The sequence below is a fragment of the Ceratotherium simum genome, chromosome 14, assembly GCF_057802395.1.
Source record: "Ceratotherium simum simum isolate JZ-2026a chromosome 14, ASM5780239v1, whole genome shotgun sequence".
NCBI classification, from domain to species: Eukaryota; Metazoa; Chordata; class Mammalia; order Perissodactyla; family Rhinocerotidae; genus Ceratotherium; species Ceratotherium simum.
The window spans coordinates 1,600,095-1,625,469 of NC_141913.1; the positions used below are offsets into that span (position 1 = coordinate 1,600,095).

At 40.1% G+C, this 25,375-nt stretch overlaps 1 protein-coding gene across 4 annotated transcripts in view; it reads right to left on the reverse strand.

Annotated features, from left to right (window-relative positions):
- Positions 1-25,375, reverse strand: part of LAMA1 (laminin subunit alpha 1) — a 158,852-nt gene that overhangs the window by 81,793 nt on the left and 51,684 nt on the right. For all 4 annotated transcript variants that reach the window (XM_087438878.1, XM_087438877.1, XM_014780342.2 and 1 more), the window contains exons 4-15: positions 18,013-18,255; positions 16,845-17,024; positions 14,286-14,375; positions 12,787-12,904; positions 11,673-11,851; positions 10,889-10,994; positions 8,779-8,939; positions 7,455-7,595; positions 6,063-6,236; positions 4,572-4,673; positions 3,376-3,587; positions 2,460-2,571 (exon numbers count right to left, since the gene is read on the reverse strand). In XM_087438878.1, coding sequence (XP_087295004.1) covers positions 2,460-2,571; positions 3,376-3,587; positions 4,572-4,673; positions 6,063-6,236; positions 7,455-7,595; positions 8,779-8,939; positions 10,889-10,994; positions 11,673-11,851; positions 12,787-12,904; positions 14,286-14,375; positions 16,845-17,024; positions 18,013-18,255 — 1,818 coding nt within the window. The remainder of the gene's footprint in view (positions 1-2,459; positions 2,572-3,375; positions 3,588-4,571; positions 4,674-6,062; positions 6,237-7,454; positions 7,596-8,778; positions 8,940-10,888; positions 10,995-11,672; positions 11,852-12,786; positions 12,905-14,285; positions 14,376-16,844; positions 17,025-18,012; positions 18,256-25,375) is intronic.

Genomic DNA, 25,375 nt, shown 5'->3' on the forward strand with positions numbered 1-25,375 from the left:
AACTGCATGTGTTGCACAAATCATCATCTTTCCAATATGTTAGAACCATAAACTGCTCAATTTTCTATGAGTAGAGAAACTTATTTCTTTTTTCTTTTTTTTCTGAACATCTTTATCAAGGTATCATTGACATGCCATAAAATTCACCCATGTTAAGTATACAATTCAATGACTTTTTTAGTAAACTTACCGAGTTGTGCAGTCATTGCTGTAATTCAGGTCCTGATTTCTTTTTAAAGGTAGAAACATGCACACAAAAACTTAACAGTTATGCAATAAGTCAGCATACACTTTAGTGGTAGTCTGCTGCAATATTCTCAGAAATCATGTAACAGCCATTTAACCAGTGTTTCAATCAAAAGGACTTTTTATCTCAACTATTTTTTCTTTTGCTTAAAATTCATTAAACGTTGCCATCAAAGTGTCCCAGTGCAGGTCTGTGCCAAACTGCGGCCATTTAAGTGAGCAAACATTCGGGGTGTGCCTTCCATGGGATAAGCCTGGACAGGCAGCGTGGGCATTCAGGGATGCTACTCCCTGCCCTGGAGGAGCTGGGAACCACGCAGACTCCGTGATTCATTCAATCCTCTGACAACCCTGAGATGTAGCACCTCTGTTTTATAGATATGGAATCTGGAACACAGAGCAGTTAGATGACGTGCCCACTGTGCCAGTGGAACATTCATAGCCAGGTGTGCACACCTCCAAGATCCGTGTCCACAGGGCTGCCCAGGGCTACAGCAGACACAAAACGCATTTAGAGTGCAGACTGGGGAACGATGAATCTGGAGGCCAGCACACTCCCACAGGGGCATGGGAGGAGGCGGTGGGGACTTGTTTTTGATTGTTATAAAAATTCTTAAAAGAGCATTTTAATTATTTGTATAATTTGTATAATAATTTGTATAATAGATAAACGCATTCATTCCCACTGGCCTTGTGAAAGGCCCTAACAAGTAGGGAGTAGGTGCTTCCTACTTATTAGGGTACGCATGGAGCACCGCTCCAGGCAGGCGTGCTCCCCGTGGGGACAGCAGGCTTGTCTACAGCAGGGCATTGAGCAGGCGGCTGCCTGGAGGTCTGTGTGGTGGCTACAGTGCCACCAGGAATTGCATTCCCAACCAACAGCTGCCTGATTCTTTAAGTCAGTTTCTGAGCAAGAGTTTGATTAAAGGATGACTTTTCCGCTTAACAAAAACACTTGAAAACATGCATGGAGCTTATTGTGCTTGCTTCAGCCATCATCTCATGCACATCAGCACTTTTCCCTCCAGAGCCCAGTGGACCTAGACAGCTCCTGCAGAAGCTGCTCACTGCTGCCCCCTCCTGGTCCAGCTGGCCTGGGCTTCCACGATTCCCCGCTCTTCTACTCCACATCCCACATACTAAGAGGTGGCCTTAGGGTTGTTTATCCATTAAGCACTCAGCATGCAGGGATTAGGACCTGCAAACATTTGCCGGGCCTAAAAATAAATGTTTGAGATCTAAAAAAGAGTTCACTGGGTCAAAAAAAAATTGCAAAATATTTAAAATAGAAATAATTAAATATCTACGTCGTGAAGCATTAGGCCAACTTCATTAACCGCAAAGTGTATAACTGATAAAGATTCATAAAAGCAAATTATAGTTTAAATGTTTTCAATTTGTAAAAATGATTGCCAAGAAATCACAGCCAATGACAGATGTTTATAATTACAGTCAATCATGAACACAGGAGAAGCAGGATCATGTAATGGTTAACAGCCCAGACGAAGTTCAAATTCTGTTATGACCGCTCCCTAGCTGTGTGATGTTGGTCAAGTTACTTAATCTCTTTGTGCCTCAGTTTCCTAATCTGTGGAACAGAAAGTATATGATGTACCTACCCAATACTGTTGTTGTCAGGATTAAATGAGGTAACATATGGAAAGAGCTTAGAATAGCTCCAAATACAAAGTTCTCAGTAGGAGAGAGTTATTATCAATACTTATGTCCAAATTATTTAAAAATTGTTTTAGCAACACATTACTTTTATTGATGATTGCAAGTGCATTTTCATATACTTCATATGTGGAGGGAGTCCACCTAAGTAACACAACTAGGGGCCACAAAAACAGGCCTGGCTTGTCTAAAGCTTTCCAGGTCGCATGCCAGGGATTTGTAAAGGTTCAAATACAATCAGGTTCAATCCTTCTCAGAAACGCAAACTAAGGCACAGGTGTTGCAACTTTTCTGTTGACTTAGGCACAAGAGTAGCACTAAGGGCATTTCCAGGTGCCCCAGCCTACCCCTGGCAGAGGAATTCGATTTCTTTAAACAATATGGCTTCCAGTACTCCAATATCCCCCAAAGTCTGAAGTTTAGAAACACTGGGTTTCTAAAGTTAAAATTCAAAGGTGCATCACCACATCACCCTCAAGGCACTTTTCCCCCTGAGAAAAGAACACAAAGAAGGAGAAAGGAAGAGGGGGGAGCGTTACCTCGCAGGAGATCCCCGTGTAGCCTTGGGGACATTCGCAGTGCTCCACCTCAGCAGCCAGGGCCAGATCTATAACGTTGGGGCTGGCTGTGTCCAGAGAGACAGAATCCAACCTACAGACAGGGGTTGTCATACGACTTACACACCAAACAACATCCAACACGTCAATGAAGACAGATTCTTTAAAAAGATTTAATTCAAACAAAATGGTGATGTGATTTTTCTAAGTAACTAAAGATTTGTAACAATTTTGTAAGCAACTAAAGATCTTCACAACAATATGCTTTCTGGAAGCCATCACTATTCCCTAGAAATGCTTCAACATTGGGTGCAGAGGCACGCTGCTGCCCGCAGACTGCTGTAGGGAAGGTCTGCTGTTGTCCATCTGGAGTTGAAGCCCTTCAGAAAACTAATCCCTTCAATCGTCTTATCTCTAATATGGAGAGACTCTCCTTAAATGCGTAATTCTGTGTTTGCTTTAGCTGCATCCAATGTTTATGCTGAGCCAGGCATTGCCAGAAATGGACCTTCTCCAAGTAATAAAATGACCAAGAATGGACACATTAACTTAAATAGACTGTGTAAAATCTAAGACCACTAACATCAGGAGGGTGAAAAATAGATGCAACACAGTCCAGACAATCATGACCTCATCAGGCATTTCTCAGAAACCCTCCTCAAAGTTTCTGATCCCGATGTCAGCTCTATCTCCTACCAGATACATTTGTCACAGACAACTACTCTTATGTCTTCAATAAAATTATATTAATAAAAAAATCTTTAAGACAGCCAGTTCCATTAGCTGTGTCCTTAAAATAATCAATGTAAAAATATATTAAGCTTAAAATATATAATAATGAATAAAGACAAGATTGAAGTACCCTCACTGTAAGTTTTCCCTCCCTTTCAATACACACCTGTAAAGAGCCATTTTTGCAGAATTGTAGCTGGCTCTGATCAAGAGCTGTGTCACGTTGGCAAGGACAGTCATCAGCTGGTCACGGTCAATCTCCCTTTTGTTACTAAACTCTCGGAAGTTCTCGGGCACGAGTCTAACCACGTTAAGGTACTCTTGGTAGGGTTGCAGGGACAGGCCCTTGGCCTGGGTGCTTAAAGTGAGTCCATTTCCCTAACATTTAAAAACAAGATGAAACACATTTGTAGTTCAATTTCATGAACAAAAACCAAAGCAAATTTTGTATTCAAGCAACACGGCCTTTCATTTGTGTTCAGGTTCTGGGGGCGAATAAATAATGGTGTCTGTAACTCTTGGTGCAGAACTGTCAGAGAAAAGATGTTTCACTGTATTCCTCTCAGAGGGATTCGGATAATAAATCTAAAGACTGTCCTTTGCTGGGATCTCAGAAAAGGAACAAAGTCATGCATTTGTCCACAATTTTACTCAAAGTGACCAATCCTAATCTTTAACTGGAGAATAAAAGTAGAAAACGTACGTAAATATAGCTGTAGCTTTTCAGAAAACTGCCATTAACAAAAATGATTTATTTTACAGTTTCCAATTGCTGCAGGTTGAAGATGGAGGTACAGGTCTCACTAAAGGTCACAGGAGACGAGTGTAGACACTGCAGACAAGAACTTGAGGTGGTTTCTTAGCACTTTAGGACTCCTAGGTGAGGCTGAGCTTGGTCTTTTTGTGACGGGGGAGAGTGAGGATACAGGGATACAGACAGGGGTTGAGGACAAAAATGGCAATGTGGCTCCTGTCCTCACACTGCCAAGCACTGCTGCCTAATCATTCATGTGCAGAGGCAAAGAGGCAGGATGGGAAAGAGCGACTTAAAGGGCCAGAAGGGTAGCTCCAACGTCGTAGCAAAAACTCGTCTCCCTTTTAAACGTGAAAAGATGGGTCAGCTGCGAGGATCAAGGAAAGAGCCACACGTGCCGTCCTGGGGCAATTCCGAAAACGGGCCCAAAGACAGAATTCTCACTCTCAGTCTCAGCAGTGTCCAGATGAGGCAAAGCACTGCTGGATGGCCACCTGGCCATGAGCCCTTTGCTCCTACCCTTCGGCCTCCCTTAGCCACTCTGAGCCATAAAACATCACCCCACTAAGCCCTTCAGCTCTATAGCAAAGCAACGTGACACCAATTACCTTAATGATGACATCAGAGTGAGACATGAGGTCACTGTCCACTGTCTCCGTTGGAATATCATAAGACACGGTGTACTTCAGGAATCCGCCAAATGCAGTCAGCTGGAACATTTAAGTGACAGTGAACACCAAGCGGAAAATGGTCATAGCCCCTCAGGAAGAGGAAGTGCTCATTTATTTTATTTAATCAATACACCAAAATGCAGGCTATTGTTTAAATGCACAGAAAAAAAAACTACTCCTTCTTAGAGACCTCAAGGTAAATGACTATAAACTTCTGCTAATCACACAACAAACATTTATCTCACTGAAATATTTTAGGGGGTGGGAGTTTCATCCATGACTATGATCTCATTGCCTGTAGGAGAACAATAAGGAACATGTTTGGGCAGCTAAAGAAAGGATTAAAGGTTTTTTTTTCCTGATTAGATATCCCTTAATGTAAAATAGAGATATTCTATCTGCCAGGTATGTTAGAACAATATGATGTTCAGAATTCAATCTCTGCACCACAAAATTGGACAGGTGATCTCAAGAGACAAAAAACAAAACAAAAAATCCCACTGACTTTCGGTGATAAGATCACATTATAAGTAGAAAACATCTTCTAGGATTATAACTTTATGGGAAAAATAATCATTTTCAAAAATAAACACTACTTAAACACACACAAACAAACTACAGGATTAAAATATAACCATCAAACTAACTAGAAATTTACCAAGCTACAAGACCTACACTACTACGAAAAGATACCATTATTTTAAAACAAACCAAATGCGTGGTTAAGGCGAGCAGGGACCTGTAGTTATTGAGGAAGAGCCCCCTGAAGGTGTTTTCAGATCCGTCAGTCTGGAGAGAAGCGCCGTAACCAAGAGGAGAACGGGACCATGCCACTGGAGGGAAAGCTGAAACCATACTAACCGACTTTCCACTTTGCAGAATCACCATTTTGCGTTTTCTTAAAACAGAAAGGATTCTATCTGTTCCTAAATATGAACTTTATATGAGAAACAGTCTGTCATGATAATAAAACTAGGGAGCAGGGCAACAGCCTCACTGCACAGCCTTCTCTAAGTGCTTTCTGTGTGCCAGGCTCTGCACAAAGCCAAGGGGGACTAAGACAGTATGCCCTAACTAAACAGAGCAGGAATGTGACTATGACACTTCACAAAGGCCCCAGCGACCCAGGAACCCAGAAGAAAGGAGAGAGTCTGTTATGGGAGAAGGGACAGACTTGATGCCTGTGACCCGGCCAAGAAGAACAAAAGTTCATATTTTAATGACGTAATAAAAAGCCAAACAAGGATAAATAAGACCCTGTGAGTCAGGTGTAAGTAAACGCTGCATCATTTTCTGTCAAACACTCGTAACCAATAAGACTATTTAAAATGAAAACAGTAGAAATTCTTCATTAAGGCGCTCTAAAATCTTTGTCCAAGACCCTGTCACCGGAAGTTCCGTCACCGGAAGTTCCATCACCAGAAGTACCTTATTTCCGAGGTAGGCCTCGGGGGCCGACCAGTAGTACTTGGAAGTCAGCCTCTGCATGACCGACGTGTTGTTGCTGCTGATCTGATGGCGCCCGCCCACTGCGTCCTGCTGAGATGGGATCTTATTTGGACTGATCATATCGGTGACCAGCCACCCAGACATATCTTTCACCTTAAAAAAAAGATCCAAGAATTTTAGACTATGAAATAGAAGTCACCTTAGATTTCACCCAGTCCAGTGCTAATATCTTCAGTCAAGAGACAAATCCAGAAAGCCCAGCTAGGGACGCAGTTAACACAGGGTGGCCACGGAACCGCAGGAGCAGGGACCCTTCTCTTTGTCAGAAGACTGGGAACACCTGAGGATGAGCCACATGTCCCTCCAATCCCGATCAATTGTAAGCAAACAGGCAAGCAAAATTGTAAAGGTCCCGGATATATACTTTAGATAAATAAAATAGCAATGATCTTAATAAATGTATTGAATAAAATATCTTTTGCTAACTCTGACTTCCCCTTCTTTGTTCCCCTTGCTTTTTACCCAAACACTGAAAAATGTATAAAAATCACCTCCAGATCCTATTCTTGGAATTTGTCACCTACACTGAAATGACAAGCCATCCCCCCAGCATGGTGGCCACAGGAACTCACCTTCATTCTCAGGTACTGATTGGAATTCTCCCTCCTTTCCCCATGCTACTCCCTCTCCTCACCAGCCTGATGGTAGGGAAGGTGTGGGGGGGGTCAAGAAATAGCACCCCACCCTCCCAGTGCTGAATACAAGTCTCCTGAGATGGGGCATGGGGAGGAGAGGTAGTCACCATGGGTAAGCCCTGCACTCTGCTGCTCTTCCCTAACCTCCAGCTGTCACACTCTGTCCTCCTCTAGTCACCATTTGGCACTTCCCTTGAACTCTTTCCCCTAGAACTCCCCGTTCCCAAAACAACTGGGGATACCTTGCCTGCCCTCATAATCCCTGTGGTACCTGCTGTTGTTCCCACCCTCACCACCTTCTCTGAGCTAGAAAATTCTGCATGTCCCCATGTCCTGGTGTGCTACTGGCCTGAGACCAGTGTGGGGCAGGTGGGGTGAGATCTGACCCCATATCTCTATGCATTTCCCCACAGAAGGAATTAAACATGATGCATTCTACAATACCATATCATCGTATTGTTTCAATAGGGAAATGTATGTGGGAACAAACACATGACCTGTAAACTTTAGTGACACTTCAGTAGTGGGCTGCCTTCGATCCATCCCAGCGCCAATCCGAACGGATGAGAGTGGTAGTACAGGGAAAGTTGGCCTCACGGCTCCACCACACAGCTACTGGAGAGCGCATGTGAAGCAGCGCACTTATTGAACCCCGGCTCACAGGAGGTGCCCCCACCTGACTGACGGGCCAAGAAAGGCTGTGGCAGACGTCAGAAACGCCAAAGCAGAAGCACTCCGAGCAGCCCTGGGGGCTTCCTGCCTTCAAGTGATAGAAGCCCGGCTTGCAGCGATCACAGCTTTTCCCCTCAACATTTTCCTGAAAGTTAGAATAAAAGATGAGCTTCTGAAACCAATGTTTCTAGGTAGGCAGAATAAAATGACATTAACAAGAAAGACGTTTGGTGATCCAGAGAAACAGGTAAATAAAGAGATGCTCAAAGTAAATGTGAAGCCTCATGATGTCGATTTTTCCAGAATAGATATTTTGAAATAATTATCATTTGATCTTGTAGTCAAGTTTGAGGCTAGGGATCTTAGAGCCTGGTCACTATATTGAAATGGCTTTTTTGTTTGTTTTTTTTGTTAGGAAGATTAGCCCTGAGCTAACATCCGATGCCAATCTTGCTCTTTTTTCTGAGGAAGATTAGCCCTGTGCTAACAACTGTGCCCATCTTTCTCTACTTTATATGGTACGCTGCCACAGCGTGGCTTGACAAACGGTGTGTCGGTCCACACCCGGGATCCGAACCTGCGAACCCCGGGCCGCCAAAGCGGAGCACGCGAACTTAACCGCTACGGCACAGGGCCGGCCCCTGTATTGTTTTGTTTTAAATCTTCCATTTTTGCCAATCTTTCAAGCATTTTAAAATCTGAAGAAGGCTATATAATTGTTTGTCTTATTAATAAATGCTCAAGATTATTTAAAGTCATATATAATGTGTGCCTAAGACTTTGCTTATGTAGGAATAAACACATAAGATACAGGGAAGTCCTATGAATTACAGGGGAAATAGTTACTAACATCAGATAGCTAAATAAGACACCTGCCTGGTACCCAGTTAATGCATTTCTTATCATTGTCCAATTTCTTTTTAAAAGAAATTCAAAACAACATATTTGCCTTAATTAATGTTCTCAGGTATTTAGTATTTACCCGGTTCTACTCTAAACATGAAGCTGGAAAAGAATGTCAGAGAAGAGTAATAGTCAAGGCCTAAGAAATGCAGTATTTGGTTTCATCTAGGAAGTCACAGAAATACCTCTGGAATATATGGCCATTGCCCAGAATCCACCAAAAAAGAACCAGGTGCCTATCTAAGCCCAAGGACATAGACTGCAGCCAGCTCACTGTGACACACATCATGTTTCTCAGGAAGGTCTGGCGGGAAGGGCAGTGTTCTGCTTATACCTTGCTGCTTTGCTCAAGAATTGGTCATCTGAGCCAACGGGATGGCTCCTTTCTCAGGAAACCCAGGCACGGCTTTAACCTCCTCACTTACCTTACAGAGACAAGGCTCTGAGCATGGGTCCTCGTTCACGCTGCCAGCTGGACTGCAGTCACAGCGGACGCAGGATGGGTAACCCCTATAGCCAAATTTGCAGCGATCACATTTTTCTCCTGTGTAGCCTTCCTTGCATGGACATTGACCTGGCCACTTCCCTGGGAAGAAAAGAATGGTAATGACCCAATATGAAGGTAAAAGAGGTTTAAAGCAGGGGTCAACAAACTATTTCTGTAAACAGCTAGAGAAGAACCATTCTAGGCTTTTTGGTCAAAGAGTCTTGATTGCAACTACTCAACTCTGCCATTATTGCTTGAAAACAGCCATAGATAATACATAAACCGATGACCATAGATAGTTCTGTTCCAATAAAACTTTATTTACAAAAACAGGCAGTGTGCCAGATATTGCCCATGGACTATAGTTTGTCAACCCTTGGTTTAAAGAAAGAAACCAGAAATGAAAAGTTCAGAGGCTAGTGGGAATGTAAAATAGTGCAGCAACTTTGGAAAACCATATGGCACTTCTTCAAAATGTTAAGCATCAAGTTATCATATGATCCAGCAATTTCACTCCTAAGCATTTACCCAAGAAAAATGAAAACATACATCCACAAAAAATTTGTACACGAATGTTTGTAGCGGCATTATTCATAATAGCCAAAAAGCGGTAACAACTGCAATGTTCATCAACTGATGAATGGACATATGAGATGTGGTAGATACATACAATAGTGTATTATTCAGCAGTGAAAATAACTGAAGTACTGACACACACTACAACGTGATGAACCTTGAAAACATCATGCTAAGTGAAAGAAGCCAGTCACAAAAGGCCACATATTATATGGTTCTATTTATATAAAATTTCCAGACATATATAAAATATCCAGAACGCAAAGCTATAGAGAGAAAGCAGATGAGCGGTTGGTCAGGGCTGGGGGAAGGGAGTGGAGGGAAATGGTGAGTGACTGCTAATGGGTAAGGGGTTTCTTTATGAGTTGATGAAAATGTCCTAATATTAGATTGTGGTGATGGTTGCATCCATGAATATACCAAAAACATTGAATTGTATACTTTACATGGGTGAACTGGATGGTAGTGAATTATAACACAAGATAAAGCTGTTTTTTTTTTAAAAAAAAACACAAATGGTAGAGGGCAATGAGCACTATCTTCGCTTTTAATGCCAGCTCTGGAACTTTCTGTTGTGTAACCATGGCCAAGTTTCTTAACTGCTCTGAGCTACAGCTTCCTTGCCTGTAAAATGGGTTATTTCTATCTGCTATGGTTGAAAGTTAAAATGATATATTTTTTTAAATGAACCCAATCAAGGGTAATTGTCATTATCATCATCATCTCATGACCAGTCACGTGTAAGAATCAATTCAGTTGTGTAATTTACCCTCCACATTGCTGGTGGCCCCACAGCTGGAGCTTCCCTGCTGGTCAATATCCATTTTAACTGCTAGTGACTGAGAATCTGATGGGGTCACAGAAGTCTTGGAACAGATGCAACCTATTCAGGAGACTCTGGTATTTGCAAGTCTATCCGCCAGTTTTTGAAAAGGAGAACACTGACATTTACACAGTTAACTGAAGGCTTTGCTTGCTCTGTGAGACGATGTATGCAAAAGCCTTCTGAGCATCTTCTAGGAGCTGAATAGAGTGACTGCTATTAACTGTGTCCACATGTGACTTTCAACTGAGCCTTATTTCTGCTTTCATCAAATGCTCAACTGACCTCTCAAATGTCATGTTATCACCCCAACACCGCCATCTTTATACCCCATCTCCCTCCAATCACGATTCTTAATATTGCTTTATACCCAGGGCACTTATCCTTGCCTGGCATTACTTTACACATGTACTTGTTCGTTTAGTGTCTGCCTGCGAGCAGTGACCTTGATCATCTTGTTCAAGTATATGTTCCTAGGTCGTAGAAAACTGCTTGACACATAATAGGTGCTTGATAAATATTTGGTGGACAAAAGAATTAATATAGAATCATATCACCAAACTGCTAAACAATGGTATTAGTTCCGCTAGGTACAAACATTCCACCAAAAAAAACCAAGTACAAGCACAAAAATGAATCAAGTACTTACCTTGGTGTAAGTCAGAATGGAGATCATCCTTAATACAGATGGAACTGAGGGACCCCAAAGGGTCACAGTCACAGGGATGGCAAGGGTCATCCTCATAAGGAGACACCTGAAAGGCAGAAGTTGTCCTGGACTATCTGACTAGAAATAACAACATTATTAGCAATAATATCAAGAATAATACCAATGACTAGGTATTGACTTTTTATTCAAGATGTGACTATTACAATGATTTTATGTACTCAGGCGGTGTAGGCCTCAGGAAGATAAGGTGAGCTCAAGTCAGAAAGCCCCAAACATCTTTTCGATGGTGACAGCAGCTAGTATCATCCTTTCCCATTATCACTGCTACCTGGCCCCCTGGCTCTCTCTCTCAAAGCCCTATATAAGCATCACCTCTGACCAGACTACCACAGGGAGCCATGGGACAGCTACCTCTCCAGCCAATCGGGGACTGACTGAGGACTTCCTGTGAGCAAGACACAGCTGTTTTAGGTACTGACTGACTCTTCACATCCACATTAGTATTACAAAACTCTGAGATTACATAGCTAATGGGCCCCGAATTCAAGTTAAATAACAATGAGTGAACATCCTATTCTGAGCAAGAAAATAGTAAAGATAAAGTAGGAAATCGATATCTGAAGAACACTACTAGCATAATAAGAATATAAGTGAAATATTACAAGAGGAAATGAGTCTGCAATACCGAGGTTGACACTTGGCGAAATGTCTTTCAACCCTGGGAAGGCAACGGAGCCCAGATGGGGTGAAGAAACACTCTTACTTTGTGTGGTCTATAGTATCCATCCACACAGGTTTCACAATTGACTCCCATGGTGTGCTGCAGGCACTTTATGCAGACTCCTCCTCCTTTGAACTGCCCAGCCGTATTCAAACTTCTCTTCTGATTTGCAACACTTGCATCATAGTAACAGTCTTTGGCTTTATTGTGACAGTTACACTCTAGGAGAAAATTTTAACATCTCAATTAATATACATATACATTATGTCCTATATAAAGAAAATCCTCCCCTCCCTAAATAAGTTTCTATGACTATAAATTAAATGAAAATTATAGAATAAGTAATTTTAATAGGATATGGGCAATCTTATGGAGGGCAATTGGGAATAACTACCAGAATTATAAATGTGCATACCCCTTTGACCTATCAACCTATCTTCTGGGATTATATCTTGCAGAAGACACTTGTTAATGACACGCACAGGGTTAATCATTGCACCATTGCTTGTGTTAACAAAAGACTGGTAACAACCAAAATATCCTTGATAGGTACCTGTTTTAATTATTTTACATCCATATAATGGAATTCAGTGCTGAAAACAGCATTTCATATTGTTAATATGGAAAGATTTTCTTTCAAGACATATTTTGAAATATAAAAGCAATGCATATAATGGTACACATAGTATGTAGGTTCTGTGTATGAACTGTGTAAGGTGTAGGAATACGTTAATAATGCTTTATTTACATAAAAATTTCAGGAAGAACATACTAGGAAATAATAAAAAGTGGGAAGGATGGAGACAGAGTGGAAGTAATACTGTTTACCGTATACTTTTATATATTGTTAGATGTTGGAATCTTGTGAATATATTGCCTATTTAAAAAGGAAATCCAAATTAATAAAGAATAAATGAATACATAGGAAGAGGAATCTTAAATAAAATAGCAAATCCATAAAGATACATTTATTCCTCAATAATTTAAATTTTTAAATTAAAATTTAAATTTTTAAATTAAAAGGTAAGCTGAAGCTTTGGGAACTACTTGAACATCTAAGAAAACAAGTTATCTGCTAATTAGAAATGTTGTTAATTCACTTAAGCATAAGTAAGGGGAAAAAACTGTACATTCTTCCAATTCTCAGTGGACTCACCCTCACAGGTGTTCCCAGAAGAAATGGTCCCGGGCCTCCAGGGCTGTTGATGGTACCCAGGACAGCACCTCCCACAGCTCTCTCCACAGGTGTTGTGTTCACACTGACAGTGCAGTTTCTGGACAATAAGGAATACAAAATTGCATCCGGCAATTTACCTGTACACTCTTCTTAATTTTATTTTAAAAATAACCTATTACAGTCAAATAAATAGCAAGACTTTACAATTGAGGATATATGGCTACATCAAAGCAAACTGGCATTTAATTTTTAGAGAAAAATATATACATATGACCTGGTTACAAACAGAAATGAGGAGGAATAAAGTGAAACTAAAATATGAATTAATTAACAAAAACTTTTCAAAAAAGATATATTGACTTAAAGGGTTTGGAAGCTCCCATTAACAACTTTTCTTTTTTGGCGAGGAAGATGGTCCCTGCACTAACATCCGTGCCCATCTTCCTCTATTTTATATGTGGGAATCCGCCACAGCATTGCTTGATGAGCAATGCATAGGTCTGCACCCGACATCCGAACCCGCGAACCCCAGGGCCGCTGAAGCAGAGAGTGTGAACTTAACCACTATGCCACTGGGCCGGCCCTCATTAATAACTTTCTTGATATTCATCTATATATTTTTCAGCATCGATAATAGAATAATCCCACTCAAGAGTGAAATTATTACAAAGATTGGGAAAAAAATAAGTAACTTCATGTAAGTTGTTTAAACGAAGAAGAGAGGATGTCATCTTATTCACTTAATATTATGCTAAAACAGATAAACTTTATTTTATCTTGATTTAGTACCACAAAAATGGAAGAGAGAGAAAATGTGAGGAGAAGAATCCTTCTTTTAAAAAATGTAAACATAATTGGGGCCGGCCTGGTGGCGTAGTGGTTAAGTTCGCGTGCTCTACTGTGGCAGCCCTGGGTTCCAGGGTTTGGATCCCAGGCACGGACATATGCACCACTCATCAAGCCATGCTGTGGCAGTGTCCCACAAATAAAGTAGAGGAAGATGGGCACAGATGTTAGCCCAGGGCTGATCTTCCTCAGCAAAAAGAGGAGGATTGGCATGGGTTCTTAGCTCAGGGCTAATCTTCCTCACACACACACACACAAAAAGTAAACATAATTTATAACTGCACATGTTTTTGCTTGACTGTCTCATTGAGAGAAGAGCCTCAAAATTCATAAGGCCACTAAATTGAATACTTTAAAATGGTTAAAATGATAAATTTTATGTATATTTTACCACAAAAATTTATCGTAAGAATTTAATTAGAAATATATTCTCCAAACAAAACAAAATGAAATTGTTTAAAAAAAAAAATGAAACCAGTAAAATTATCTGAAAATCTTTGTCATGGCATGATTTTATACCTTTCAACAGTGAATTGAATACAAGCTGCCTTGAATAAAAAAGAGCAATGCAAACATTACAGCTACAACTTCTATTGTGAAGTTTTAGTAAAATGTAAATGACGAGAACTCACCTTTGTAGTCTCATCCCACGGGCAGCTACTAGCATGGCCATAACAGATGCACATCCCCCCAACAGAAATGTCTTTTATTGAATAGTAATACTAAAGAGAAAGAAAATTACAAGCAAAAATGACAACCGCTTCTATTTCAGCGAAAAGAATATGTTGGCACTCCAACATATATCTCAGTTATTATTGGTAATCTAAAAAGTAATCAGATATACATTTTAAATTATATTTCATGCACAAAGAATCCTTGTGTTCAATTAAAATGAATAATGTGCAAATTAGCTCATCAACAGAAATCAAAGGAGTCTAAAAGAATTTCTCAACTTGGATGCATCTTAAACCAAAGTAGTCATATTCAAAACTCATGCTACTGAAAACCCTAAGAATATTGCTAAATTGAATACACTACTACATAAAAAGGATAATAACTCATGACCAAGTAGGATTTATCCCAGGAAGGCAAAGTTAATTTAACATATAAAAATCAATAAATGTAAATCACCACATTAACAGAATAAAGGAGAAAAATCATATGATTATTTCATTAGATGCACAAAAAGCACTTTACAGAATTCAGCGTCATTCATTAAGAAAACTCCGCACAGCAGAAGTAGAAGAGAACTTCTTCAGCTTAATAAAGGGTATCCATGGAAAAACCTAGAGCTACCATTGAAAGATTAAGTGCTTTTCTCTTAAACCTGCTTGCACCATTTCTATTCAACATTCTATGGGGTTCAATAACACAAGAGAAAAGAAGTCAAAGGCATGCAGAGTGCACAGGAAGACTGACGTCGTTATTTGCAGATGAAATGATATTGTACATAGAAAATCTACCAAAAAACTACCAGAAACAATATGTGAATTTGGCAATGTCTCAACATACAAAATTGATAAACAAAAATGAATTGCATTTCTATACACTAGCAATGAACAAATGGAAAATGAAATTTAGAAAGCAAACTATTAACACTAACATTCAAAAACATGAGACACTTAAGAATAAATTGAACAAAAGATGTACAAATAAATAAATAATAAAATATTGCCATGAGGAATTAAAGAAGGCTTAGATAAGTGGAGAGATAGAGCACGTTCATGGATTGGATGATCCAATATTGTCAAAATGTCTTCCAAAATTCTTCCTAAATGGATCTGTAGAATCAACGGAATCCCAATGAAAATCTTAGCAGGCTTTTGGGGGGGGGGGGCGCAGAAATTAACGAACTGATTATAAAATTTTAAGGAAACACAATGAACTTAGAATAGCCAAAACAATCTTGAAAAAGAACTGAGTTGGACTATGATAGTACCTGACCTCAAGACTTACTGTAAAGCTATAGTAATTGAGAAAGTTTGTTATTGGCATAAGGATAGACAGATAGATCAATGGACCAGTATAGAGTCCAGAAATAGACCCACAATAATAAGGTCAAATAATTTTCAACAGGACACCAAAACAATTTAAAGGGAGAAAGGAAAATATTTTCAACAAATGGTGCTGGAACAATTGTATATGCACATGGGGAAAGAAAGAACCTTGACCTCTACCTCACACCAAACACAAAAATTAATTTGAAATGGATAATAGATACAAAAGTTAAAAGTAAAAGTTACTAGAAGAAAGCATAGGATAATATTCTTATAAACTTGGGATAAGCAAATATTTTTCAGAGAGGACATAGCGCTAACTATAAAAGAAAAAATGATAAATTTGACTTTATCAAAATTAAAACCTCTACTCATAAAAAGTCATAGTTAGGAAGGTGAACAAGCAAACTCCAGATAGAGAGAATATATTTGCAATATAGAAATATCTGACAATGGACTTGTACACAAAATATAATAAGGAGACAGATAACCCATAAAAATGGACGAAAAATTGGACCAGATACAACTAAGCACATGCTCAGCGTCAGCCATCAGGGAAATACAAATCAACATCACGAGGAGATGCCGCTCTGTGCACATCAGGACGGCTAACATGAACCGACTGACAACCCAAACACGCGCAAGTGTGCGGTGCAATCAGAACTCGCACACATTGCTGGTGTGTAAAGGTACAACTACTTCTGATAAGGCTTAATAGCCAATTCTTAAAAATTCAACATATAGCTATCCTATAACTCAGTAATTCCATTCCCACTTTATCCAAGGGATTTGAAAATGTTTGTCCACACAAGCCTTGTACATTTGCTATACATGTAAAATCTGTACATTTTCCTGAATGTAAATTATATCTCAAACTTGAAAATTTTCTTTTAAGTGAAAAAAAAAAAAACCACCACTGTCACTTGCTGAAGATCAGATGTGGAGCCAGACTAGAATGTGAAGCACAACGACCACTATGTCCATTACATAATAGCATTATAGGATGGGATAGGCGGAGGGCACCTGAGGCACCATGTCAGAACCATCAGAACCTAGTTTAAAGGTGGCATTTTTAACAAAGTATATATAACGATCTTCAGTAAAATAAGAAAAAAGGCCAACCTGGGAGGAAAAGTCTATCTCCTTTAAAGAAAATAATTTTCACAATGGTCAGGAGCACTGCCATAGACTTACTCGTCTGGTAACAATAGGATCGAGGTCCTTAGGGTCACGGTGGCTGAGAGTCATAAGATCGGCGTTGAGGGTTCGAATGCGCTGTAAGCGAAGGCGGATATATTGTGCAGAAGTAAATTCCAACAACTTGGGTGAAAGATCATCAGCGCTCGGTCGGCCGTTGATCAGTGATGTATGAATCTAAAGATAAAGACATCAAAAGAAACAAACGTCAATTTAAGCATGCGGATATAGCCCTGGTTGTTAACTTTAGGACATAATCTTCACAGATACTATCTGAAATCAAACCAAATAACTAGATTCTTGTAGAAATCTTCTATTTGTTAACTACTTGTGAACACCATGATCACAAAATATCTTCAGGTAGTTTGAAGTTATCCATTCCAGTGTCTGAGAGATTGCTGGAAACCTTTTAACAGGACCATTTCTCCCAGTGCGGTGAGGATATTTTAACAAGGATCAATAGGCTATGATTTCTCTGAAACAAATTCTAAATGCCACGAATAGACTGAGGAGGGTGAGAAAAGGTGCCAGAAAGCTTTGTAATACTTGCTCTCTTAATTAATCTCGGCTCCTGACACAATGCAGGACTTGCTGCAGAGTTCCTGCTGTGAAGAGCACTTTGGAGAGTTTTTGTAGTTTTATCTCACCAGCCAGGTGCTTCTAAAGAATGGGTTGTTTTTGATCACACTCTGACTTGAATAAAGTGTGCACAGTCTGGGCGTGTCGAGCACTGAGCTGGAATACTTCGTGAGCCACCTCCAATTCTCAACCACACCAAGGAGAAGGAGAACGTCACAGAGAAAACCAGACACTATATCTTTTAGAGGCATTTTAACTCTCTCTTTAATATTTCAATAAATGTTCTTGCCCTGGTGTCATGGGAAAGATGCTCTGAGGAGGATCTGATAGAGTTGGTAAATCCCAGCAGAGTGAAGACTGAGGAATCTCCTCGAAGGGAAGAAATCAATAAGGTGAAATCTATCAGTTTTGACATTAATCATCAGTAGACACCAGTCAATGATACGTTAAATATAGCTAGATATATTCAAGATCTCTGTAATCTGCACTAAGAGAGATCTATTTTGAGTGCTTCACGTTGCCTCTCTTAACATTTGAGGTGGGGGCTCTGATGAAAAAACAGACACCACTGCAGTGAGCACAGTACCTCTCCATGCTCGAGTGGCACCAGTCTAGAATAATACGAGGTGCAGATCACTTCGTCGTCAGCCCTATAAGTGGGTGGCCCCCGTCTTGGAGTTACATTGTAACGAGTCAAACATTCCGTGTCACTAACTGCATAATACTGCCAGGGGCTGAAATTGGTGCCATCCTGAGAACGCTCCAAAATCCAGTTTCCAGGTCGAGGGGCATTAGCAGCTTTGATGATGACATATGCCACTTGGAAGACCTGAAACAAAGACACTGAAAAATCTCAATCAAGAATCAGTAGCAACTGTTCAAAAGCCAAAGTGCCTCTTGAGAGAACGGTTACGCGATGAATGCCAACGTCTCGTAATGCTTTTGAGGACAACTGCTTATAAGTGTTAGTCAGAAATATGTCTTGTGAATGTTCTTCTGATGGCATTTGCTTTCCAAATAAACTCAAAAAGTACTCAAATAAATTATTATTATTATTAACAGTATTAATATTAACATAAGTGCCTGTTTTCTTGTTTCCAATGTCTTTCTCCTTCTGGATTCTGAATGATAACAGTGGTAGTATATTACATTAATAGTAGTGTTAAATGTATTTCTCATAGTGATTTGGAGATAACACATATGAACATGAGAAAAAAAGTCAACTCACTACACACCTATTAGAAAGGTTAAAATCCAAAACACTGGCAACACCAATTCCTGGCGAGGATATGGAGCAACAGGAACTCTCATTCATTGCCAATGGGAATGCAAAATAGTACAGCCTGTTTGGCTGTTTGGAAGACAGTTTGGTGGTTTCTTACAAAACTAAACACACTCTTACCATACAACCCAGCAATTATGCTCGTTGGTATTTACCCAAATGAATTGAAAACTTCCATAGATGAATGGATGTACAAAGTGTGGTACATCCATACAATAGAATATTATTCAGTGATGAAAAGAAGTGAGCTCTCATGCCACAAACAGACATGGAGGAAACTTAAATGCACACTGCTAAGTGAAAGAAGCCAATCTGAAATGGCTACAGACAGTATGATTCCAACTACAGGACATTCTGGAAATGTAAAAATACAGAAACAGTAAAAAGATCAGTGGTTGTCAGGGGTTAGTGGGGAGGAAGAGATTAGTAGGGGGAGCACAGGGGATTTTGAGGGCAGTGACACTATTCTGTAGGATACTATAATGGTGGATACATGTCATTATACATTTGTCCAAACCCATAGGATGTACAACATCAATGGTGAACCCTAATGTAAACCATGGACTTAGTTAATAATGATATATCAACACCGGCTCATCAATTGAAACAGCTGTTGCACACTAATGCAAGATGTGAACAATAGGGAAGTGGGGGGGTGAGGGGGAATATCGGAATTCTGTACTTTTCACTCATTTTTCTGTAAACCTAAAACTGCTCAAAAAATTAAAGACTACTAATTAAAAAATTTTAGGGGCCCGCCTGGTGCCACAGCGGTTAAGTACTCGTGCTCCATTGCGGCGGCCCGGGGTTCACAGGTTCAGATCCCAGGCACGCACCAATGCACCGCTTGTAAAGCCATGCTGTGGCGGTGTCCCATATAAAGTGGAGGAAGATGGGCACGGATGTTAGCCCAGGGCCAATCTTCCTTAAGAAAAAAGGGGAGGATAGGCATCGGATGTTAGCTCAGGGCTAGTCCTCCTCACCAAAAAAAAAAAAACAAAATTTTTTTAAAGTTGGAGAGTAGAGAGAAAGCAAACAGGGAAAAAAAGGGATGTAGGTGACCACTCACAGTAAGAGGAGACTAGCCCGACAAATCTTGGATTTGGAAGGGACCTTTGCAGACATCTAGGCCCAAATCCAGCACTAAGAAGCAATCATCTCTCTACAAGCAGCCCTTCTAGGAGCACTTGCAGTGACAGGAGATTCATTTGCTCCTGAGATAGTTCTTTTGTTTTATGAAAACTTCCCCTGTTAGAGGATCTTTGTTTGCACTGATTCAGGGCGCCCCATAAATGCTACCTCTGGAGCTACAGAAAAGAGGTGATTCAACACTTGTGCAACTGGCCTTCCAACATTTGAATATAACTATCACATACCACCTCCAGAATCCAAAGTTTTCAGCGTCAACATCTGATTTCCTGAAAATATTCGTCATTTAATAAGACCTCATCACTTTGTCACAATGCTCTGGACACAATCTTATTTTAAAATGTGGTTCCCAGGAACTGAACACAAAACCCAAAAGTTTTCTGAATTGGGAAGAACATGGTGAAAATATTATTTCCCTTGTTTTAGTAACTCAGCCTCAGCAAGCATTTACTTTTCTGATAGTAAACTTAGATTACTAACCTAAGTTGGGGTTGTAAGCAACAACAAAAAATGCCTTTTTCACGTGAACTGCTATTTACTCCAGACTTCCTCTAACCCAAATTGATAGAGGTGATTTTTTTAAACCAAGTCAAGTATTTACTATTTTTCAAATACATATGTAATATATATACAATCTCTATACACGTGTCTCTATGTGTGTATCTACGTACATGTATATGTATGTACACATATATATGTGTATGTGTTGGCAAGGCAGTTGTTGTTCACTTACTCTATGTCTTATTGCCTCTGGGCTGTTTTGTTTTTGTTTTTAGCTTCTCCCCATCTTAGCCCTCACCAATTCCAGGAACACAAGAGCTCCTTAAAACCCATCATAAACCAAATAATTTTACATTTGTCTACCAAATTGCTGCCTGGGAAGGATGATTTTATCTCATTATAGTAACTCTGTTCACCTACAAGAAATGTCCCCAACCGAGTGTAGTTTGCGAGTGATGTAAGTGGGATAGTTTGCCTTACCATGTTCATGTGCTATTTTCCTCTAGAATGCAATCACTGTTGCTAAAGCTATTAGATGCAAAATTAAATTAAAAATTAAAATAATGCAAAGGTTATTTTGTCCTAACATAAATGTCTCCGGAAAATTCTCCCATGAATGTAATTCCATGGTTTTTATTTTTGAGAGTTTATTTTTTAAAAACAACTTTCCCCCAATTTTATATAATTCCTATATTCCAAAATTTGTATATGTTTCCCTGATTTGCTATATCTTAATGTTACTGAAATACCAAATAGTTCTCAGAAATACCTGGCAGTTAATCTCACTGTCCCCTCTAAAACTAGCCCTGAAGAGCATCAGAGTTTGTCATCAGCCTAGTGGTAGCCTCTGTCACCTTCGAGAAGACCAAGTGCTATCCTGGAACATCACGTGGAACCCATCCTTGCCAGCTTTCCATCTGGCTTTCATACTGATGCCCACGCTAACTGGAGGGAGAGCATCCGCCTCCTTACTCATCACTGTCCAGTTGCTTTGCAAATATTTTCATCATAAAAGTGGAACTCTCTGAGCATGTGGGCCATGATCATTCACCATTGTCAAATATGCTAAACTAGACTTTATACACAACGTACTGCCAAGTGAGACAGCGAGATGGGGCAGCCCATTTGAGAGGGATAGAAGGCAAAGTAACTTACAAACGGAATGAGATGTGTTTACCTTCTGTTTTTCAGTTTCACATTTGAAAACGACAGAACTAACAAGTTTACCTTATGTGTGTTAAGAGCTTTGTGTATATCATCTCATTTAGTCTCAAACAACACCATGAGTTTCGAGTTATTGCTGTTCCCATTTTACATATTTGGAAACTGATGTATAGAGAGGTTAAAAGACAAACTACCAAGTTGCAGGACCCAATAAGAAACCAAGTGGTCTCACTCCAGAGTCCTTAGCCACCATGCATACTCTGGAGCACTACCCCCACATGTCCACACACACCTAAGGTCACTGAATTTTCTTTTTGTAATACCAAAAAAAAAAAAGACTCCTCCATTCACTTGGACACCAGGTTCCTATCTAAACAAGCGCACTGGCAATTGTTCCAGTTGACTCTGCAGTTTCTGTTGTGACAGCCTAGGATGCGCGGGCGGGAGGGGATGGGGAGTGTGCAAGAAGCAAAAATTCAGGACCATTGATGTAGCACTTACTGCAGCCAGGGACAACGCTAAGTGCTTTATTAGAATTATTAGCCCTTCTAATCCTACACTACATTTTTCTTATGAAGTACGTACTGTTATTTCCCCCACCTTACAGATGAGGAAACTGAGGCACAGAAAGGTTAAGTAATCTTCCCTGGATCTCACAGGTATTAAATTGTAAACTGAAGGGATTTGAACACAAGCAGTCTGTTCTCTTAACCACTGTGCCACACTTCTACAGACTGCAAGGAAAAAGAAGAATGAAATCCCAACTGGAGGCAACTGGTAAGCACTAACCCAGTTTTTTGAACCTCTTATCTCAACCAGTAGCAATTATTTCAATACCATGCTTCTGCCCTTTCATCAAATCCCTGTCAGCTTTTATACAGAGAGCTGGGTCATATGTAACAAAATGCTAACAAATGGAAGAACCACCACAGTGAAAAAACTGCAGGACAATCCCTCACAGGAGGACTCATGTGATGGGATCAAGGCCTTCACTATGAAGCTGGGCACTGTTCTCACGATCTCTCACCAGTTCTCTAGGCCCCCAAATTAGAGACCAGAAACAAGCCGAGAAAGGGACTGTGAGCTGTAAGTCTGCAAAAGAGGAAGAGGATGCTATGCATCTCAATACAATCTTCCCCACTTAAGCCATGCTATAGGCTGAGTCGTGTCTCCCCAGAATTCATATGCTAAAGTCCTACCCGCTAGTACCTCAGAATGTGACTATATCTGGAGATAGGGTCTGTGAAGAGGTAATCACTATTAAATGAGGTCATATATGTGGGCCCTAATCAAATACAACTGGTGCCCTTATAGGAAGAGATTAGGACACAGACCTAGGGGTGACCCTGTGAGGATACAGCGAGAAGGTGGCCATGTGCAAGCCAAGGAGAGAGGTCCCAGAAGAAATCAACCCCGATAACACCTTGATCTTGGACTTCTAGCTTCCAGAACTGTGAGTAAATAAATTTCTGTTGTTTATCCCCAAGTTTTTGGTATTTGCTATGGCAGCCCTAGCAAATTAACACAAGCTCTAATTTACCAATTGTGTGGTGACAAACAGGTCTTACGCATAATATAGAAAAAACAAGGATTCTCTGTTAATACATAGAATTTTAAACCTTTGCCCAAATAAAATCCATGATATTTCTGTTGCCCTTTTTTTTTGCATGGTTGACTAAACTGCCTTTTCTCTCGATATAAGGTTGGCCAAACACAAATTGATGACACAGGGTTTTCACTAAATTCAGAGTCATTGCGGTCTTGTCAAACCTGCAGCTGATACAGCCGTTTTAAAATCCACTTTCATCACCATTTTCCACCGAGTGGCCTTTGTTAATGATCACTGGACTGCACATAAACCGTGTCACATAAACAAAGCAGACATATATCAAATACCAGTTTCTACAGAGGAATCCAGACAGGAATTTTCATGTGGGCTTCAACCTTAACTTAAATATATTAAATCCATCTCAGGCACAGAGATCTGAAAAATACAGAGAGCCTAATCTCCAATATGAGAGGTCAGCTTCAGATGTGCACTGGAAGTGAAGTCCTCTCCACAGAAGGCTCAGCTGCTTTGCAGGACCTCTGCACATAACCTGCAGGGGCCCAGGCACAAGGCGGTCTCCCCCCTGGAAATGCTCCACACAAGCACTTACCTGCCTCTAAGGAGGCAACTAAACAGTGAACAGAGGAACGTTGTCTCTCCTACATGATGGAGATAAACTTTTCACAGATGAAAGAGATTTAGGTTAAGAGTCAACTTACATTTAAAAAAAGAGTTAAATGTATTTGATAAGTAATACTACTCAATTATCCCTATATAAAAGTGAATTTGTGCTTTGTAAGCTTTATTTCTTATGACTTTATTAGAAAATAAAATTCCAAATGATCATTTGAATTAACATTTATTATTCAAGAACAAAGAAGTAATTATTTACCAGAAGGCTAATCACTAATGCAGATATGAATCACTTCTGGTTTTACAGAGTATCCATCACCAAAGCATCTAATCAATTGATAATCACATGAAGTAGTAATAAAAACTGGGCAGAACAAGAGAAGTTGGGGGCTTAGAAGTTTACTTGGCATGTAGGATACATGTGATACACATTTTAAGTAAATCTCTAATGGGAAATTACCTTAAAATGTCATTTCTATTATATTTTAGGTGGCTGTTTTACTGTTTTCTCCTCATTTTAGGACCAGTATACAAAATTAACAGACAAAAGGAAACAGCTTCATGAATGAGAAGAGAATTTTGGAATAAAATAGATTTGTTTTTCTTTAAATTTGGTGCTGCCATTAGAAATGCAAAGCAAACAAAGCAAACTCTTTCCGCCTTCTTTTCTTCTTGTTTTTCTGTTTACTTGGGGGAGAAGGGACTGGCTACGAGTAGTGACAAATTTAGATCAGGTAAGTTACTTTCCTTAAAATTCTTAAGACTCATGTCTCAGAAAGTTAAGGAATGCTGACTTTTGTACCACGCTCAGATACTTCAGGGAGACATTGAGGAGAAGCCCAAGTAAGAAAGACGATCAACACACAGAAGGCACAGAGATATGAGCCCATCTGAAGGGTCAATAATAACCTGTACCCAGGACTCTGGAGACAGGAAAGGGATACTTAAACACCTGTCAGAGTAGTTCTGTTTTCCCTCAACTAGAGAAGCTAGAGCCCCGGGAAGCTGTCCCCTGGTCCACAAGTCACTATTTCCACTTAAGGATGACTGGTAGCATTATTTCAAAGGAAAAGTGTTGAACCACTTTAAGAAGTCAAAACTGAAAAGTAAGAGGTTGGTTTCCACTCCTAGTCTCAATGTATTTCTCCATAGAATTGTTCCCAATGCTCATTTCACCAAGTGTTCTGGAATTATTTTCCCAAGTTTTGTGGAAGATTAGTTGGAACTACCTCAAAAGCACAACCAGGCACGTCACCAAATGCCCTTTGTGGGGATCCTCACTCCACGCCGCCCCCCCACCCCGTAAGTGCCGTGTGACAGCCTAGCCCCTAGAATGAGAAAAATGCAGTGACAGGCCATTCCAGGATCTGAGAAATGCAGAAAGAGCCTTTCCTGTGTCCCGACTCCCAACACCACCTCAGCCAGAGCTAACCAGTTTTTCACCTATGAATAACTTAGCTTTGAAATTACATTAGGCTTTTCCCCCAAACGCAGTGCCCTGTTTGTTCACGTTGGAAGGTTGGTGGCAATAAATAACATTCCTTTCTTCTACTGCCTGTGGGAGTAGGCTCAGAAATCTGTCGTGGAGATTGAAGAAAGAGTCAGCAATATTCCAGTAAAAAGCAAAACTGGAGGTTATGGCTTAGACGGGTGGCCGCAGAGGTCTGCCTG